This window comes from Notothenia coriiceps, unplaced genomic scaffold (assembly GCF_000735185.1).
Source record: "Notothenia coriiceps isolate Sejong01 unplaced genomic scaffold, NC01 NC01_scaffold00031885, whole genome shotgun sequence".
In the NCBI taxonomy this organism is placed as follows: Eukaryota; Metazoa; Chordata; class Actinopteri; order Perciformes; family Nototheniidae; genus Notothenia; species Notothenia coriiceps.
The window spans coordinates 298,346-312,615 of record NW_011364586.1 but is presented as its reverse complement, the minus strand read 5'-3'; the positions used below and the strand labels follow the sequence as shown (position 1 = coordinate 312,615).

Genomic DNA, 14,270 nt, shown 5'->3' with positions numbered 1-14,270 from the left:
GGTCGAAATATACACACATTACTCCTTTTTGATGCCATGTCTGTTGTGTAGGACTCTTCTTAGAGTGTAAATAATTACCGGACTATGACTGGTAAAATATGTTGAATACCGGCAAAACTAAATCTCTCCTGTCAAAATGTCTATGTACTTTGCCGCCACACACGGTTGCCAAGCAGCGCTTATTGTTGTTTAGGCTGGCCACTCATGTGTCGCGAGTGTTGACAGGGGGCGGGGGAGCACGCTCATGAACTGTTAGCGCCGGAACCTCGCAACGGCTGCGGAGCGCATTTGCGCCACATTTGGGTCTAAGATTGAGGTTTGAGTCTGCGTGATCTGCGTGTAGGGAGGGGCAGCAGCCATATCATTGGCTAGAACTAGCTAGATCTGATGGATTTGGACATAAACACGAGTGAAGTATAACCGAACGCGAGAGAGAGAGACCAGGACCTGCAGCTCTGCCCGCTGTGAGGGACCGGTGAGGGGAGGAAAACACACCTTTAGACATCAACTAACATTTAGCTATGGCACTGTCGTATATATATACTTTGAATTTTTCAATTTGATAATATGTAATCAACTTAGGCCAGGGCTCGACATTAAGGGCTGCCCGATGGCCCGGGGCCATCTAGTATTTAGCTCGGGCAATGAAGCCTCACCTGCTGGTTGCCCAATCGGGCAATCTATTATGCCAGTATTATGCAGCTCGCGGATCCAGTAATGAGTGAGCCGACAGTAAAACTAAACATATCTATAACTAGTTTAGGTAGTTTGAGAGGTAATTAAAATAGCTACGTGTGATATTCTAACCTGAAGTGTGTGTTTTGTCCGCTCACCGCTGCATGTGATCATGCAGAGCTGCGTGTCGACTCGTCAGCAGCAGCTGATCTCTCTCTCCCGTCAGATTAGACTTCACTCGCGTTTATGTCCATATCGATCAGATCCAGCTAGTTCTAGCTAATGATATGACTACCTGCTTATTAAAAGACACCTAAACAATAAGTGTCGCTATGCAACTGGGTGAGGCCACAAAGTATAGCGCAGCATTATGCATTTGTTTACATGCCCACCGGAACCCCGAGGCATTACCAACAGATCAACACACAATCAACCCACACAGCACATCTCTTTCTCCACATTAAGTGTTAGACATTAGAATTGACTATTCTTGTCTGTCACATACTCTTCTTGTCTGTCACATAAGTGGCGCAACTGAAGCGGTATTGCGCTAAAGGGAAATTATTTTGACCGAAGAGATTTAGATTTGCCGGCTAACGGGAACTCCGACGTCAACATGTTGTGTGCTTCGCGGATGCGCTCGGCTCCTCTCGACTGCTGCTCGGGTCTGCTCGGTCAGCTTCCGGATGAGGAAGCATTCATTCGACCAATTTACAGTAGATAACATTTCAAACATTTTTAACAGGAGCCATAATAGTGTAAATAATGTTTGTTTTGGCAGTTATAACTGAATGTAATGTTTTCTACTTTTTTACATCTGGGAAGGCATTTGCCTTCATCAGATGGAAAGTGTCTTGACCAACAACTTAAGTATTTCTTATAGCTATGCAGGGCATGCAATCGAGCAAACAAGAGCAAACAAACAAGTGAAATGAAGAATAAAATTGAAATTGTACAATATAATATTGTGGTGGTTCATCTTATAATTCAGTCTAGAGAATGCACCAGACAGCATCTACAGTAAGACCTGGAAATATCTAAATGTTCTAGGGGGAGGCCCCCCAAACCCTTCGTGCCATTTCGTCCGCGCGCATTTTTCAGGGCAATCTCTATTGGGCTCAGGGCCATCTGTAAATTAGCTTAGATGGCCCACAGGGCCATCTCCCAAAATCCTTAATGTCATGCACTGGTTGTACTTACTTTCTTTCTCATGGCAGAGGACAATCGCTACACCGGTGAAGACACTGTGCTCTTTACCACTCAATCTGACAGGGAGAATTAAAGAAAAGAGGAACTGTAAACAAGTACCAGCCGTTTCACATGTTAACTAGATATAATGATGTAAATGACACTCACTTCGAAAGCATTCTGTAAGCATCATCTTTGTTCACAGGTTTCTCCAGAATCATGCCATCTACAGTCTGAGGGAATGAAAAACACAAGTAAATACATAACGTAAAATACCTGGTAAATCGTTGCCAAATTCTAACATGGATCGTAAGCTGTGTATATAATGGGAATTTGTGGATATCAAATCTGTAATTTTTCTGTCATGGCCCCGGAAAAATTTGTTTTGAAAAAAGCATATAATGTGACATGGTTAAGCTACTTTGGAGATAAATAATTAAGGACTGCTATCATTTTAAATAATAAAATATATATATATATATATACAGTATATATAATATATAAATAAAATCATGCTAATTTCAGGAAATGTTTGTTCTGGTCTATTCAATTGTTATTGTGTAATGAATGTGAAATCCCATGAAAATGATGAATATGCCCACAGACAATGTAAGTCTAATGTAAGCAGAGCAGGATAACTCACCTGTTTCAGCACACACTACAATATATATACTGTTTATTATTTATTTAATCAGTCACCACACTTCAAATATAGGCTTAAAACGCCATGTTTAAAACACATATACAGGAAAATATTGGATACAGAAAAAAAACTGGCACCAATGCTGTTCTGAGGTCCAGCAAACACATACAACATGTATTGCACAGAGAAAGAAACAAAAGTAATGTAAAGCTTTCTTCCTCTTACTACAATAGTGTCCGCTCCGATTACGATGTCTGGAGTCTTCAGGTGTTTCTAGAGCAAAGTAATCGACACTAAGTTATAAAAATGCAATGAAATATAAATGATAATAGATATACTGTCATACAAAAAGGAGTTGCTCTCACAAAGGGCATCCTGCGGGCCACCTCCAGGGCTTTCTGTCTGGCTGTCTCCACAGCATACTCATGAGGGGCTTTGAAAAGCCCCTTGTCAAGAGTTTCCTTGAACCAGGATGGAACCACCTGGAACCGTAAGCCCTGAAGTGTAGGAGAGGAGAAACAAAAATGATATATAATTATACTTTTGTATAGTCTTATTTATCTGTGCGACTACTGAAAAAGATTAGCCTTTCTGTATACCCTGGCATATTATCAGACATGTTATTAATATGCACTTTTCCTGTTAACTTATAAACTAAAAACCTAATGAGGATATATACAGGGTAATTATAAAACGGTTCTAAAACATATCAGTGTTCGCAGTGTTTACCTTATAAAAGGCAACAAATTTACCATAAACACATATTCTTTAGGCTACATGTATATAATGTGATGATCTGATGTTGGGCAATCCATCAGTCTAGTTATGAATAAAATACACATTCTCATTTTTATTTAGCCCAGTGTTTCTCAACCTTATGTTATGATTGCTTGCCTGATATGCTGATTGGATCAAGAGAGTTTTAAAGATACACAAAGTTACTTTGATTCATACATGTTGCATACATTTTCATGATGGCTTGACAACCCAAGTGCAAAAAAGTGACAGACTGAAAAAAGGGAAACCTTGATCCAGCGCTACTCAATATGTAACAATTGCATGTCTTCATAAACAAAATGTGCAGGTGTTGTGATATACATATATATATATAATATAATTCCTATAAGTTTAACCAGGATGCAACATACCGCATTGTTGAGAATCTCCAGTCTCCTAGGAGAAGCACTGGCCAGAACAACGAGTTTACCAGAAAGCTTGGAAATGACAGGGTTCAGCACCATGTTGACCTTCTCGTCTCACCGCTCCTGGAGTGATGAACATAGTTAAACATTACAGAGGTGGCCTAGTTTATGTGATTGACTCAGCAAAGGAGTAGTCAGATGACCTGAACTGCCTAGTAATGCACTATCAGGAGGACCACTCAATGTATAGCTGAGTGATTCATTGACTTAATTATAGATCAATCAACATGACATTCAATTATGATGAGAAATGATTTACTGAAGTAACTAGTTAAGATAAATACAAAACATTCACTGGTCAAAGGATCTCAAATGTGAGATTTTGCTGCTTTTAATCATTTTAAATTACATTATTTTGGTTTTAAGGAAAACAAGCACATTCCTTCGTGCTCTGGGATATTATAATGGTTATTTTAGTTTTGTGTTTTTAAGGTAATTGTTCGTTTTTAGGCCAATTCCCATACATACTGCAGAGAATTAAGTACTGCATTAAAAAAATACAATGAGCAGAGCTGCTGTAAAGAACTGTAAATACGCTTACTGTAACTACACAGTGTTATTTAATGCATAAACTATGCATTAAACTACTGCTGCACAGAGATTGCTATTTAGACAAAGTTCAACCTTTCCCAAACATCTGTGCCTCATGCAACAGTGTTTCACATCACTTTACACATTTACACACATAATTACTACTTATCTGAACACAGACACTTCACGTTAAACAAGTAACTTTGAATAAGAACCTTACATGTGTTAACCCATGGTGTTAACATACGACATGCATAGTTAAAACATAACACTTAATGTGTTAACTTGTGTTAGCTAGCAGCTAGTAAGTTTTCTCCCTGGGACGTTTGGTGAGTAAGTTCACCACCCATAAAGTGAATTTGTTGAGTAAACAAACAAATATTATAACAAGTTTCATTTTCTGGGAGAAACATTACAGTAGATATGCAGCAAAACTCTTACCTTGTCCTGTCTGTAGACCGAGAGTGATTGCTACGCTGAGCTTGCTACGACCAGCAACGTCAACGCGCATGCGTGATCACATTTCATAAAGTGGGCGGATCCACCCACACTTTCAAAGCATGGATGTATAAAGTTTAAATAAACAGACTGGCCTTACTATGACTACTTGTTCATACCTGTTAATAATAATACTACTACTACTACTAGTACTAGTACTACTACTACTACTACTACTAATAATAATAATAATAGGTTGTAGAAGAACAAAGCAAATAAAAGTAAGAAAAGGAGAACAAAGGTAAAAAAAAGTCCACTTGCCCGTAGCAATTTATTGTTCAACAGACAGACACACGGGCACACACACAAACACACAAGCACACACAAGCACATACACGCGCGCATACACACACACACACACACACACACACACACACACACACACAGTTTATTTATTTACATGCTATATCTTTTTTGTCAAAAAATAACATATTGTGGCAAAAATACACAATCTCTACAATAATAATATTTTCATATTTAAAAGAAAAAACATATACAATAAGTCAAATGACTCTGTTTCCTGTTCATTTTCATTTGTCCGTAACACGCAGGGAAAGTAAAAATAATTATGAAAAGCTTGACCCACTCAGGGAAAACCCTCACTTTTACGGTTTCTCCCTCGCTCTCACTTCCCTTATCACGTCTCTCCAGTTACACTCTTATCTCTTCCTCTGATTCTGTCTCTCTATATGCTGTGGAATATACCTTGGTGTGTTCTCTCTCTGAACTATCAAAATGTGCCGAGTAAAAACTCTCTTTCTGCTTCGTCTTCATTGAATCCACACTAGTCAGACTCGTCAGATTCATTAGCTTTCGCAGCTTTTGTCTGAACTCCTTGCAAGCAAAGTAGTAAATGAAAGGGTCGAGGCAGCTATTCAGGCAGCTTAAACAAAGAGACAGTTTGTAGGCCATGTAGAGAGACCGATCATAGAAAAGTTTCAGCACACTGTGAGTCAACAGGAGGATGTTGTTTGGAGCAAAGCAGACAGTGAAGACCAGGAGAACAACGATGACCAGACGTATCGCTCTCTTTTTCTGGGTGGTTTTCTGGGAGTTTTTGGCCAGTTTGAGTATCACTCTGACATAGCAAAATGTCGTGACACAGAAAGGGAAGAGGAAAAGGAAGAACACCATGCTGAAGAGAAAAGTCGCCCAGGCAGCCTTTGACGGGAGCATTTCTTTCTTCAGCATGTCAAAGCATGTGGTGATCTTGAGTTCAGGTATGTAAAAGGTCAGGTCTGTGGTCATCAGTGGGTGCAGAACACACAGGACTAAACCCCACATGAGGAAGCAGCTGATGATAGCGATGGACTTTTTCTTCCCAGTTCCAACTTTGTCTCTATAACGCATGGGTAGGATGATGCCCAGGTATCGTACAATCCCAATGGCCATCATGGTCAGGATGGAACAGTACATGTTGGTGTAGAAGACAAGGGTCAGGACACTGTAGGATACATAGAAGAAAAATGTTTTAGTTAATCCCTACATCAAGCAAAATAAAAGATGAAAAGATAGTTTTTCTTTATATGGACTATGAAACCTTAGCTATCAGCTGGAAAATGTAGCTTAGCGTAAAAACTGGAAACAGGCAGGAAAAGCTAGTCTGGTTCTAAGACAACAAAAACCATATGCAAGAAAACCAAAATGGGATATCTCTTTGATTAATCCTGACAAGAAATGTGAAAAAGACCAGTTGTGGTTTTTTTTGGGGGGGGGGGGGGGGGGGTTAAGTGTAGGTGTAGCTTATTTATTGGCCAGGGGCTAAAAAAATAGTCTGGCCCTTAACCTTTGGTAACCTAAAAATAATTAACATAACTTTTAGCTTTCCGTTTCTGTACGGATTATCAAGAAAAATATACATTGTGTTAGTGAGCTTTAGAGCTTCTTGCCTGCAGTTTTGGCTACTTCTGTACAGTGCCATTTTGTTATGCTAAGCTAATTAGCTATCGGTCATAGTTTCATTTTGAACAAACATGAGTGGTATTGAACTTCTCATCCGACTGTGGGCAAGATAGCAATCAAGTGTATTTCCCAAAACCTATTCCAACTGGAGGACTGTGGATTAACACTGAGTAGTTGTAAAGGTAATCTTTAGCCGGAAAAAGACAACATTGAAAACTGAAGTTTCAGTGCAAGTTAAAGACATCCAATATCAACACTTTTACATTGCCCTCCAAATTCTGAAGAATACCTGCACATCGTGGGTCCCAGAGTCCAGTGGTATCCTTGGAGCTGGTAGGCGATCTGAAAGGGCAGCGCAACGCCAACAGCCATGTCGGTGAGGGTGAGATTGATCATGAAGATGATGGACGGGGTCTTTGGGGAGGTATGGAAGATGAGGAGCCACATGGAAAGGCCATTTCCTACCAGGTTGATGACAGTGACGATCATATAGATGACAGAGATGGTAATCCTGGTGTTCACACTGTTCAACAGGGCCAGAGTGGCGTTGTCTAGCTTTAATTCGCTGTGATTGCCCATCATGAGTGGAAGGGAATGGCTTCTCATCACCTGAGTCCACCTTTAACGAACTCGTGGAGCTGATGGAAATAAAGCAGTTTCAAATACATCGTCATGTTATTGTTTTGTAATAATTGAATGCACAAACAAACACAAATGCCTGTAGACTAAACCTTTATTGAGGGACCACTGAATGCAGTCGTTCTTCTTTTTGCGAGTGCAAACGTGATTGATCATAGGTGTGAAAGAAACACAGAGCATTCTTTTCTCATTCTTTAGAAGCTCTGTGGGTTTTTTTTCGCATTTAAATAGTGCAAGTGTGGATTGAGTTTTCACACAGGAAAGGACCTCCTAGAATTGTTGTGAACACCGCCAACCGACCTCCTAGAATTGTTGTGAACACCACCAACCGTCGTGTGGTTGTGACAAAATGTTTGGAGAGACAGGCGAGAACTCTAAGTGATAACATTATAAAAGCCTGGAAATAGTAGGTGAGACAAAGTGTATTTTATCTTTTTGCTTTGCGATAGTTACCCAGTATCATTTTAAGGAACAAAAAACACTTTTCTTTCCCACGTGGTGCACATAGTGCTGGTGGTTTCAATACACATTTTTGATGGAAAGTACCTAATACTACAACAAAGAACATTTTTCAATTATGATAATAGTTACACTTTTTGGAATCACGTCAGAAAAAAACCCCATCGTATTGCAACAATAATAAAAAACAAATATTTGTGTTTTTTTCTCTCAATTTTTTTTCTTTTTTAAAGTTTGCTGATTTGACTTATTGTCCATTTCTCTGCCTGGATAGTTTTATCGTATCTCTGTAATGAGACTAAGTATTTATTTAACCTTCATGCCATGATGTATTTACATATATACTTCACTTATTCATAACATGCTGAAAGTGATTATCTTTCTGGGTTTCATTTGCTTCTGTATGTATAATTGACTAATGCTGCTTCTTTCACCTATTGTTTTCTTTTTGTGTGTTTTTAGTTTTTGTGTTAAAAAACTGAATAAAACATATTGTGATAATCTTCTCTTCTGACTAAGGATATTAAGTAACTGAGCACATTTAGCTGGGCAAATGTAAAGTAGAACATGATAACAAACTCACACATGGAGCAGTTTAGGACCATTTCAAGTCAACATTTCAAGTGTACAAACATAAATATAAAGTTCTTCTTATAAATCCTTATAGTCCTTATTAGTCTAAAAGATAGACGGTTAAACACTCACCTATGAACTCAAGGGCAGATAATCGGTGTCGGTTGTAGATGGAGGTACAGATATTATGCCTCCTGACGAAACGAGATTTGTCGTTTTACAGAGTCAAAGACAGGAAATGGATCATGTGACAATCTTTTCATCCCACCAACGGTTGCAACAGCCACACATTAGATTCAGTCTTGAAAATGACAGGTCTAAAACTCCCCACAGCATGGAGAACACACACATCAGGTGTCCCTTACAATGTGAGTCACGAATTGACTCTACAATCCCTAAAACTATATCTATACACGTGCGATGACTGAACAGTAAAAAGAGCCTATTTGAAAGAAAAAAAACATTCTTGAGTTTTGCTGAAGTGTGAAAGCAAAAAAAAAAGTTACACCCACTTTCAGTTTGAGTCATTGTCAGTTAAAATCACTGCTGTGTGCATAACACCTGTAACATGTCTTTGAATGCTGAAGAAAAAAATCCCTATACGTGGATTAAGATTTAATTGTATAACCAAGAATAAAGGCGTTTATATATGTACACTTCATACTCAAAGTCACACATAGTACAATATTACAGTACAAGCCGGTGTTGACACGTTTCACGAGTTTAGCTGTTATGTTAGTGGCTTCCTGTTGATTACGATAGTTCTGCTTTATGTGGGTAACAGTGCCACACATGCTGTTAGAGATATATGCAATACATAATCATTGTCTCGCAACAAGTAGTAAACATCAGCCCACGGATTCTTGTGAATCGTACACCTGCCTTCCAGTTTCACTGTTTCTCAACAGAGTGCAGAGGAAAAAAGGTGGAGATTTGTTTCGTCTCAGATCATTTTTGTTTCAGTATGAACATTTAAAGTACGCACCCTAAAGCTGAGATACTGCTGTGTAGTCATGTCAAGTACAAGTGACTCATATCTATCATTTCTTTATTCATAATAAGGACATTGCTGAAGAAAATGCTGCCTCACCCAAACTGTCAGAGAGCGTACATAAAAACAGAAACACTGATAAAATGTCTTATAACGGAACAAGAGCTTTATTTGTATTAACTTCAAGAAAAAGGAAATAGATAGACAGCTGTTAGGTCATATGCAAAAATGATATTAGACACATTACTTTATCAATATTTGTGGCTTTTCAATGCACCTTTACTTGACAGAGTGAATAGAAAACCATGCACACAGCATAGAAAATGTATTTTTTTATTTATCTGTGTCATAATTGCTCATAATTAATTCTCTAAACGCTTCATCTCAATTTTGAGATTGTGTTCTTCTTGGCTCATTGATGATCATGTACAAAGCTTAGAGCTCACAAAACAATTCTGTCTCTGTTGGATAACACCGTCACAATATATGATTGCCCAAATGTATTAAGACATAAAAACTAGGAAAAGGCGGAAAAACAGTTTCCTTTTCTTATCAACAACAACTCTTATTCCCTCTCATTTGCTCAACTTTACACAAAAAAAAATAAAAACAGGATTTCATCTGTTGAATTTTCTACATCCATTATTTGTAAGATTTACTTACGTTATATTTAATTTTGATAAAATGTATTAAAAACATCCAGGTTCGGAGAAGTCTACAAAGGCGCAGCAACACGATCAGTTGCAGAGGATGAGGTAATGTTTTCGGCGGGAAAATTGTTGATGGATATCACAGGTGAGCTGCCTCTTATCACAACATTTCAACATAGTGGTATTACTGTATGACAATGGCTGTTGTGCTATCATAAAGGTAACTGTTATTATGTGTTCGTTGTTGTATTGTTGACATGCTTTATTCCAAGGATTCTTAGACAGACTAAACACTGAGATAAAATATGTATTGTGTATTAACAATGTTCATGCTAAACAGCAAAACAGAAACCTTAATTAACCAACATTAAAAGCTCTGAACTCTGTTACATCTTACTCAAATAAAAAGGCTTTTGAAGTGCCTTTCTCCCTCAATGCAGTTCATGTCATTTAAAAGCTCATTGATGACCTGTCAAACTTATCCCCATCAACTTAGGCTGAATAATTGTTCTTTTTGAAACATCCATCCTGCTCACTGTTCCTCTTTGCTTTTCTCGTACCCCTTCTCCGGCCCTGTTGCCATGGGGACAGCCTCGTAGCAGTGCTCCGTCCCGGGCTCCGGTGAGTGTCCCACGGCGATGCAGTCGTAGCCTTTTCCAGCCGAGCTCATGCGCTTCCTGTTGCGTGCGCCCGGCTGATAGAGCTGCATGGCGGGACGGTCCTGCAGGGAGACAAGAGAGCAGAGACATGGGAGAGACTAGCAGCACACATTTGGAATATATAAATCAACATGTATATATGTATTTAATAATGTATCTCTCTTGTCTCCCTGCTTATTCTTTTAACGAGTATCACAATCTGTCACAATCCTAGTTTTAGACTTATCTGTTTCTGGTTTTATTTAGAAATGATTCCCACCTTTTAATGTAGGATTATATTTGTACCTGTGTTTGTGTGTGTGTGTGTGTGTGTGTGTGTGTGTGTGTGTGTGTGTGTGTGTGTGTATACATGTGCGTGTGTGTGTGTGTCGTATCAAAAGGTTCTTTTTTGCCTAGCCAATTCTGGATATTAAGTTGTTTCAGATAAATTTCCTTTGGCCTGAAGTCTCCTGCATTATGTTCCACCTACTCCACTCTGCGTAATATCCCAGCATGCACTGGGCTAGCAGCAGGGACAGACAACACCCTTTTTGACGGTTCAAATGCACTTCTGTATGTATATCAGTCAGTGAACAAAGAGGTAGAATAATGATGAACTGATTAATACCTTCTTAACTAAGCCTTTGTTTAATTATAATGGTCTGATCTGGATGATTTATTGTTCATGTATATCAGTCACGCCACACTGAACGATCAACACTAATAGACTACATCTAATACAGCCAAAACAAAGATACACACACAAACATGCCATTATCCTTACTAGCAATTTTGTGTTTCACATTCACCTTATTTGCATGTTTTTGTTCTGCGGTGGGAGTCTGCAGCACCTGGAGGAAAATGTTATAAACACAGGAAGAACTCCACACAGAAACACTGAAGGCACGAATCAGACCCTGCATCTCACGGCTTTCAAACCTAATGTCATCGTAACTGGAAAACCCTTTCCGGTTCACATGACATTTAAGACATACGGTTACTAGAAAGCTGTTTGTAATGTGGTTTGGTTATATATATATATAGTGCTGTATCTAGGTCATCCATCTGTCAGGCCTGAACAACATCTTTATATGACACAAATGCACTGAAAGTATTGAAACATGATTTTTCTGAGCTGACGATTATTATCTGTAAGTAAACAAAATACACATTTCAACAAACATCTGAAACACAGTTGAATGTTAGCATCATGAAACAAAAGAAAAGTAGTTGTAACCATCCCCCCATTCTCATGCTCACCTTCTCGCTCACCTTGTTTCGGAGGCGTTCCTTCCTGTTACCCACATCCTCCCTGTCCTCCTTCCCCAGTTTGTCTCCACCATCAGGACAGTAAGAATAGCCATGATGGTGCCCCTCTTTCTTGGCTCTGTCTTGGCAGTAGCCCTTCCCCCATTTTGTCTCATCTTTGCGGCGCATAAACTTGTCAAATTCATAGTGGTGCCTCTGTCGTTTCCTCTCTTCATCTTTCCCCCGATGGTCCTTTTCTCTCTGCCTGCGGCCGTGCTGCTCTCTCTGCTCCTTGTCGCTCTCAGGTTGACCTCTAGTGTTCAGAGGGGGCATTACACACACACACACACACACACACACACACACACACACACACACACACACACACACACACACACACACACACNATGATATGACTACCTGCTTATTAAAAGACACCTAAACAATAAGTGTCGCTAAACAAATGCATAATGCTGCGCTATACTTTGTGGCCTCACCCGGTTGCATAGCGACACTTATTGTTTAGGTGTCTTTTAATAAGCAGGTAGTCATATCATTAGCTAGAACTAGCTGGATCTGATCGATATGGACATAAACGCGAGTGAAGTCTAATCTGACGGGAGAGAGAGATCCGCTGCTGCTGACGAGTCGACACGCAGCTCTGCATGATCACATGCAGCGGTGAACGGACAAAACTCACACTTCAGGTTAGAATATCACTCGTAGCTATTTTAATTACCTCTCAAACTACCTAAACTAGTTATAGATATGTTTAGTTTTACTGTCGGGTCACTCATTACTGGATCCGCGAGCTGCATGATACTGGCATAATAGATTGCCCGATTGGGCAACCAGCAGGTGAGGCTTCATTGCCCGAGCTAAATACTAGATGGCCCCGGGCCATCGGGCAGTCCTTAATGTCGAGCCCTGACAACTGAAGGTTATTTTCAGTTTGTTTTCTGTAGAAATTTGATGACGCAAAAAGGTTAAAACAGTTAAGTCATTTCAGGTAGTTTTTTGATTTTCTATTTTTAGTGTCTTTGTCTTTTGAGAATAAAAGTACAGTAATTCTAATGTAGGATTTAATACTAGGATATTATATATATGGGGGGGCCCTACTGGTCAAATGATTCCAGTGTTTGACACATATCATTTCAAAACCTCCCTGCTCCCCAGACGAAGAAGTGGACTACCAGTTGATTGACTTCTACGAAGAAACAAAAGTGAAGTTTGCTGATCTTTCGGAAAATATGCTGTGGGAGTACATCAATAGCGGTGAACCCATGTGAGTATGAACATACAGTAGCTACTGATTTATCTTGGTGTGGTTACGTAACCTATCATTTGTTCAGTGGAGGTCATTTAAGTGGGTTCTTCATGAACCTGTTGCTTTTTGGACTTTGATGATTGATTTTTTTTGTCGGATGTGTTTGCCTTTCCAACTTTGAAACAGACAATGTGTCAGCACAAAATAAAATCTCTACTTGGGTCAATGAGGTTATATTATTTGATTTGTTCTGCATTTAAAGAAGAAGCAAAATAAGAACTGAACTTTTTAAAGAACATCCATAACATTCATCTGGTTGTAACTTACATATATCAATATTCCAATTACTTGTCTATAGACTAGTGTTGTCACGATACCAACATTTTGGTTTCGATACCAATACCAAGTCAAGAATTGCGATTCCGATTCTTTTTCGATACTTTTCTTAAAAAAAGGGAAACAGTCTTAAATGTAATTATTGTGCTTTATTTAACACCAGAACCATAACCATAACACAAACTTTTAAACAATGAGAACAATAAACAAAATAAATGACAAGAATTCGTATTAAATACAATTAAGCATCATCTCAAACAACTTTTTTGTTTTATAAAATATAATCTTTTTTATATTTTATTAACATGTACATGTCATGTAACAGTAATATAAATAATTATTGACTAAATGTATATTGCAGATGTTAGCCACATTGGTAAATTTGCTAAAAAGATAGCCATTAATTGCCTCGTCAAACTACGAAAACGTTCGTTCGTCACAAAATAAATTACACTTGTTTGACTTAGATTTGAGGGCATGGGCTTGAGCATGATGTAATTATTTTATACTATCACATTCGCTAACCTGTCTGTCTTTAAATTCTTTAAACAGCTCTGGATGCCGGTCGGCGGGTGCTTAGCCAAGTTTGATGTGTTGGCTCCCTTGGTTTGCAGGGATCTAAAACATTTCTCACAGACAGGCCTCGTGGTGTCCGTAGGCTTGCCCTCACTGTCAGAGATATAGCTCAAATACTTCCAAATTTCGCTTCTGGCGTCTTTTTTGTCAACAAGCCGAGGCGCAGCGGCAGTTGCACTCCAGTTGCAGCCATGCTTCTCGTTTTCTCTCATGCTCTGGCAGCTAGCGCGTACACGAGAGAGGGGAAGCACTGC

General features: G+C 39.0%; 4 protein-coding genes across 4 annotated transcripts in view; 1 reads left to right on the top strand and 3 right to left on the bottom strand.

Moving 5' to 3' along the window:
• Positions 1-202: 202 nt before the first annotated feature.
• Positions 203-4,758, bottom strand: LOC104960524 (N-acetylserotonin O-methyltransferase-like protein). Its single transcript, XM_010788605.1, has 7 exons — positions 4,681-4,758; positions 3,655-3,771; positions 2,872-3,003; positions 2,732-2,779; positions 2,032-2,096; positions 1,876-1,940; positions 203-333 (listed from the first exon to the last, which is right to left on the bottom strand). Exons 2-7 carry the CDS (start codon positions 3,745-3,747, stop codon positions 203-205), a joined length of 534 nt encoding a protein of 177 aa, XP_010786907.1. The 5' UTR covers positions 3,748-3,771; positions 4,681-4,758.
• A 415-nt stretch (positions 4,759-5,173) lies between these two features.
• p2ry8 (P2Y receptor family member 8) lies at positions 5,174-8,518 on the bottom strand. Its single transcript, XM_010788599.1, has 3 exons — positions 8,443-8,518; positions 6,929-7,277; positions 5,174-6,181 (listed from the first exon to the last, which is right to left on the bottom strand). Exons 2-3 carry the CDS (start codon positions 7,243-7,245, stop codon positions 5,389-5,391), a joined length of 1,110 nt encoding a protein of 369 aa, XP_010786901.1. The 5' UTR covers positions 7,246-7,277; positions 8,443-8,518; the 3' UTR covers positions 5,174-5,388.
• Positions 8,519-9,341: 823 nt separating this feature from the next.
• LOC104960523 (UPF3A regulator of nonsense mediated mRNA decay) lies at positions 9,342-12,170 on the bottom strand. The gene is made up of 3 exons (XM_010788604.1): positions 11,850-12,170; positions 11,399-11,440; positions 9,342-10,672 (listed from the first exon to the last, which is right to left on the bottom strand). Exons 1-3 carry the CDS (start codon positions 12,168-12,170, stop codon positions 10,484-10,486), a joined length of 552 nt encoding a protein of 183 aa, XP_010786906.1. The 3' UTR covers positions 9,342-10,483.
• Positions 12,171-12,502: 332 nt separating this feature from the next.
• The window catches only part of LOC104960522 (N-acetylserotonin O-methyltransferase-like protein), a 6,953-nt gene continuing 5,185 nt past the window's right edge, over positions 12,503-14,270 (top strand). The window contains exons 1-2 of the mRNA XM_010788603.1: positions 12,503-12,544; positions 12,974-13,122. Of these exons, the coding sequence (XP_010786905.1) occupies positions 12,503-12,544; positions 12,974-13,122 (191 nt within the window). The remainder of the gene's footprint in view (positions 12,545-12,973; positions 13,123-14,270) is intronic.